Raw genomic sequence first — 5,646 nt, forward strand, 5'->3', positions numbered from 1 at the left:
AAGATTGTAAAGGGAATTGATAGTGTTGATGTATCATCTTTTTTTTTAATTTAATCAGAATAGTAGGACTAGGGGACACAAATATAAATTTTGGCAAGGTAGGAGTCATCTTCAGTTAAAACAGTTTTATTTTTCTAACACAGTGGTTGGCCTTTGAAATGGGTTGCCTTCAGATGTTGTAAAGGCAATAAATTTAAGTGAGTTTAAGAAAAAGCTTGATAAGTATATGAATGAAAAGGGCTGGCTTTAAACTTTCTTTATTATATTTTTTAAAATCTTTTTAATTTAGTTTTGAAGATGGAACAGCTGACATGGATCAATAGGTCTCATGTTGTCCCAAAATATTATGTTATGCTAAGAGTGGTATATATATTATTTAGTCTTTTTTCTTGTTTCAATTAATATCCATTGTTAGAAGTGTATGGCAAGAAAATACACTGACACTTATACATATTGTGTGTATTATTGATTTTTATGTGTTTCACATGTTTTGAAAATGACTTACTCCTTTTCTATGTTTTTGTATTATTCACTTCCAATTGGTTATTCATGTCATATATAGAAGTGTATATAAAGTTGCATTTCCAAAAATGGAAAGATGTGGGCAGGGTGCCACTGGGTTTGATTTATTACACTTAAGAATATAATCAAAAGATTTTTTAAGATTATTCAATGAAAAATTAAAAGGTATATACAATTTTTCTATTTTAATTTTAAACATTTCATTGCACAATATGTTGATAGTAATACTGAAATATTCAGCATCTGAGTGCACATAAGAAGAATACAAAAATAACAAATCTTGCAATATTTTTTACCGAACCTTTTCAGTTTTTTCAAAGAACATTTTTGTCAAATTTATTTCATATCTCTTTTTAGACCTCACGTGGAGGATATGAAATGAAATAATTTTTTTAGTTTTATGTATACAGTTGAATAACCAAAAGATCATAAATTACTATATTAATAACATAGAATTCCACTATAATTTATCAAGCTTAGTAACTAAGTTGTATTTCAGTCTAACAAAATATGAAATTTTGAGCAGACTAAAGACTTAACCTAGCTCCTTGAAATCTTTGTTGAAAAGAAAGAGATAGCATCCAAACACGTTAAAATGGTTGAGATAGCCACAAGGGGACATTCTGAGCTTTCAATTGGTTATTCATATCATATACAGAAGTAAGTGTATATATATGGAAAGAGGTGGGTGGGGTACCACTGTGTTTGATTTGGTACACGAACAATATCTTAGCAAGTTGAAAACATAAGAGGCTCTTATTTTATATTCTAGTTTGTCAATATCGGTAATTTGAGTTCTTAATTCATAGAAAACTACAGACTTAGTATTTTGACATCACAAACATCTAACTTGAACCAGTGCTGCATTCAACATACCATGTGACACACAAAAATTGATGTTTAACTGTGTTTTTTTTAATATTTACTTTTAAATTAAGATATTGATTAAGGTATAATACTAAAATTTGAATTATAATCTACAATTTGATACCAAACGTATTGACATAAATTCATGAAATAGTGGTTCAATAAAATTTTGAATGTGAGTCAACAAACGAGATGACATGGCCTTTCACCCGTGAGCTGTCTCGAAAGGGTTGAGGCAACTAGTTTGGGATGTGAAAGATTGTGTTTGGTATTATAAAAATGTTAGAACTCTGGCTCATTGATATTATCTTTAACCCTAAAACTACCGGCACCATTTTTTAATTCCTTTCTGTGTACGATACTGCTAAAAGTATGTTGTTTCCATAAAAATAAAATATTTAATTTTGATTTTTTCTTCTTTTTCAAAATAAAAATTTGTTATTATAATATAGTTATTTGCACTCAGACTTTGAACAGTTCACCTGCAAAGTGACTTACATGTTAAGTATAAAAATTTCTTTTTTCTTATCTGAAAGTTTCACATTTCACTTTCATAATCTTTAGAATTTTCTAAACGAAAATGAAAGTTTTTTAAGGTAAGTGTTTATATTTGCCATTTCCTCTGCTATATTACTAACTCTACATATTATCATCAATGTACAGTGCAATAAAATGTTTAAAATTAAAAAATGGAAATATGTACATACCTTTTAATTCTTTGTAGAACACTTTTGAAACTTGTGTTTTTCATATGCGTAATTTCACATCTTTATCTTTTCACTTATAGTTTATTTCAAATTTTCCTTTCCAATTCTTTGTCTTTTATTATTTATTCAGATACATCAACTGGTGCCCATAGGGCTTTATTATTATTATACGGCAACTCCCAAGCAGAGACTCATTTCTCTAACACTTGCACATGCCAATGATGCCATCTTGTTTATAAATTTTCACAATCTATGCGACAAATTAAATGTATAAAAATCACATATAATGTATAAATAACTAAAATGTAAAAGTAAGACCTAATTACAGTTTAACTGTTTTTGTAACTATAGCATGTTTAGGTGTGAAACAACCTCAAGTGCTATAGTCGATCAAGCAAACACAATATTAATGGCATTTACACGTAACAAAAACTGCACACCACTTTCAAAGTAATCATTTGGGGGAATATATGTACTATATACTAACGACTATATACACTTGTGTCAACTACCTACATGTACACTGTAAATCTCAAGACAAAGTATAGAAGGTGGGCAGAGCAACCATCATGGGCTGGAAAATTTATACCCGCTTCCCAGAGAATGCAGCTGCAGACTTTAGATCTCACGTGTCAATAGTTCAAACACATTAGCATCTAAATACTCATTAGATTACCAGCTTATGGAGATAAGATCTAACCATTGCTAAATTTGAGACTTTCAACAGTGCATAGATCACACAGTTGTTTTTTTTTAATATTTCCTTTGAAATAAAAGAATTAAAACTTAGATAACATAAAAATTCAAATTATAACATACATTATAATTTTCATTTTATTGACATATATATATATTGATAGTAAAGTGGTTTAATTAAATTCTGAATGTAATGCAGTATCATACGCAGAAAGGAATTTAAAAATTGCACCAGTAGTTATATGGTTAAGTAGATGTTTACAATTTTTGACAGTAAAGAATTAATGTTAGTGAAAAAGTTAAAGGGAGACATTCTGTGTTTGGAAGTACAGCAGTGTAATTTTTAGAAATTTCTATGGTAAGACATATTCCAGCTTTTGAGAAATTCAAACAAACTTCTTATAAGCTCTAGCTGCTTAGTTTTATTGCCTAAATGTTTAGGCCAGATTATGAATATATTCAGCACTTTTTAATTTGATTAATTTTGTTTCTAATACCAGATATTTCAAGACAGAATAGAAGACCCCAGGAAAGGCTTTCTTGACACATCAAAATTACTGAAAACCATTTCTTGGTGGAATCACTGCCATGGACAAGCAAGGGGCCTAGATAGGCTCATTAACCTTGCCCCACCCACTCAAATTGGACATATTTTGCTAAAAGTTAAGAAGAACCCTATCCATGGCAAAGCATGTGCTTTTTAGGAGACAGAAAGCACTGTATATAATAACCATACACCATGGTTAACTCTGGGTATTAAAATGCACTACAATTGATATTTATTGAAAATAAAGTCAAATCAATTACACTGAAATTGAAAAGTAGACCATTTTTTCCTTCAAGGAGAAATTTCAGGACTGTTGTGACAAAAATCAATTTTCTTTTTTTTTAATTTCAGTACTTTTCCAAGGTAAACCCCAAACTTATAAATTCCAGAAGACTTCCTGGACTGAAAAACTAGGATTAGCTTGGGCAATAAAAATCTATCAATATAAAATATACCTTGTTAGGATAAAAATGAATAAGGCTACACTATTCATTAAACATTCTTAACTTTGAAGGAAATAACACTATGCTATCCCAATTACTCAAGTGTAATAAATCCAAAATGTTTTGTAAATGCCCATGTTTCACAATATTATTAGGACAGCACTTTATATTTTTAATGTTATACAGTAACTTTAAAACTATTGACTATCAAGAGTGTGATGAAAATTGATTGTTTATCTAACTCTGTAAGGATTGGCATTAAAAAAATAACTAATGCTAAATTTCAATGAAATTAATTTTGATTTGTCAGACATTAGATGTTTCATTAGTTTAAAATCTATGAAAGAAGAAAGTTATATGTTACACACTGAAATAACAAGCGTAAACAAAATATGTTGGCACACATTAGTAACACATAGTGGCTGAGCTTCATCTCACATTCAATGATGACATTTATGCAAGTTTTTCGACACAACACCCTGGTGGAATGATTAACAATTAGGGAAAAAAAAACATCGGATGAGTAATACTGCAAATACAAAATACTGACGGGAAAATGTTCTGAATGTGCAGAATTAACAGAACTTGGGCAGCTTAAGGTAACAAGAGCTAACTGCACTGCTGCGCACAATATCATGTAAATCATCAAATCTCTTAAGTAAGTCTTTGTAGGAGAGCTCCATTTTCTGAAACCAGCTGTTGTGATCACTAAAATATTTCCTCATCTCTAAAAATATATGTGAAGTGAAAACAGTACTAAGCGTTGGTTTACTTTCTCATGCAATTTTAATTTAACAAATTTGACATATAAAGAATAAATGCTTACTTGACCATGAGTATCTCCTGGAGACTCTCCAGCATAGAAAACTTGGGCTAAACCAAAATCTGCAATGCAGGCCGTTAAGTCACCCCTTAAGAGAACATTTTTACTTTTGAAATCTCTGTGAGCTACAGAGGGTTTGTAGGCTTCACCTCTGGTTGGTGGTAATTCTTCATGTAAGTGCATGAGACCTTTTGCAATCGAGTCTGAGATAGTTAGTACTTCTGCCCATGAAACAACATTTGCCTATGAAAAGTTGGAGAACATATACAGTGTAATTATATTATCTATTTTTTATAGAAAAAATGCAATCTGTTCAAATCTTAACTGTTTCATAATACTATATCAAATGAAATTGCCATCATTAATCCAACATGCTTCAACACCATTACATCTTAAAGAATTCTGCTTTAAGTACAAGCCCTTTCTCAAACTTCTTATAGTAGTCTTTATTTGTAAAGTCAAACACTGAATAGTAACAGGTTTTATAATGCACTAATACTGCATGTTCTTATATAACCAGACAATTCCTACAATAGTACATGAGAATATTTCTATTATATTATAAAATAATCATAATATTGTTATGCATCTGCTTGTTTGTTAATTTCTCGTAGAAATTCTTTCTGAGAAACTTCAGCGATACAAGTTCTTTCTTGATTAAAACTAGTTTATTCTATCTCGATACAACTTTGTAATACATAGAATTTCCACAGTTACTTTAAACTCAACAACCTTTATAACACACGTTATAAATCACAGTGATTCACACACTTTATTTACAGTGCCTAGTGTTTGCTTGACTCAAATATCTGTCTCTTCGATCCATCTGCATATCTATCTATCACTGGCTTTATTTGCCAGGCTTATATACCAAAAAACGAGGGCATCTGGCAAACATTCGTAGGGTTCCTCAATAATTCATGATCCTTCAAGAAACTCCAACGCACATGCTCCCAGCATTGTGTGGCTTCCACTGCCCCTTCCTTAGTATTGTTCATCCTGAACAATAGCCACTTACATTAAACCAATAGATAATTAACA

At 30.5% G+C, this 5,646-nt stretch overlaps 1 protein-coding gene across 2 annotated transcripts in view; it reads right to left on the bottom strand.

Moving 5' to 3' along the window:
- The window catches only part of LOC106461949 (activin receptor type-2B-like), a 66,154-nt gene that overhangs the window by 39,905 nt on the left and 20,603 nt on the right, over positions 1–5,646 (bottom strand). For both annotated transcript variants that reach the window (XM_022389055.1, XM_022389054.1), the window contains exon 4: positions 4,609–4,848. In XM_022389055.1, coding sequence (XP_022244763.1) covers positions 4,609–4,848 — 240 coding nt within the window. The remainder of the gene's footprint in view (positions 1–4,608; positions 4,849–5,646) is intronic.

The sequence above is a fragment of the Limulus polyphemus genome, unplaced genomic scaffold (genome assembly GCF_000517525.1).
Source record: "Limulus polyphemus unplaced genomic scaffold, Limulus_polyphemus-2.1.2 Scaffold1064, whole genome shotgun sequence".
Lineage (NCBI taxonomy): Eukaryota > Metazoa > Arthropoda > Merostomata > Xiphosura > Limulidae > Limulus > Limulus polyphemus.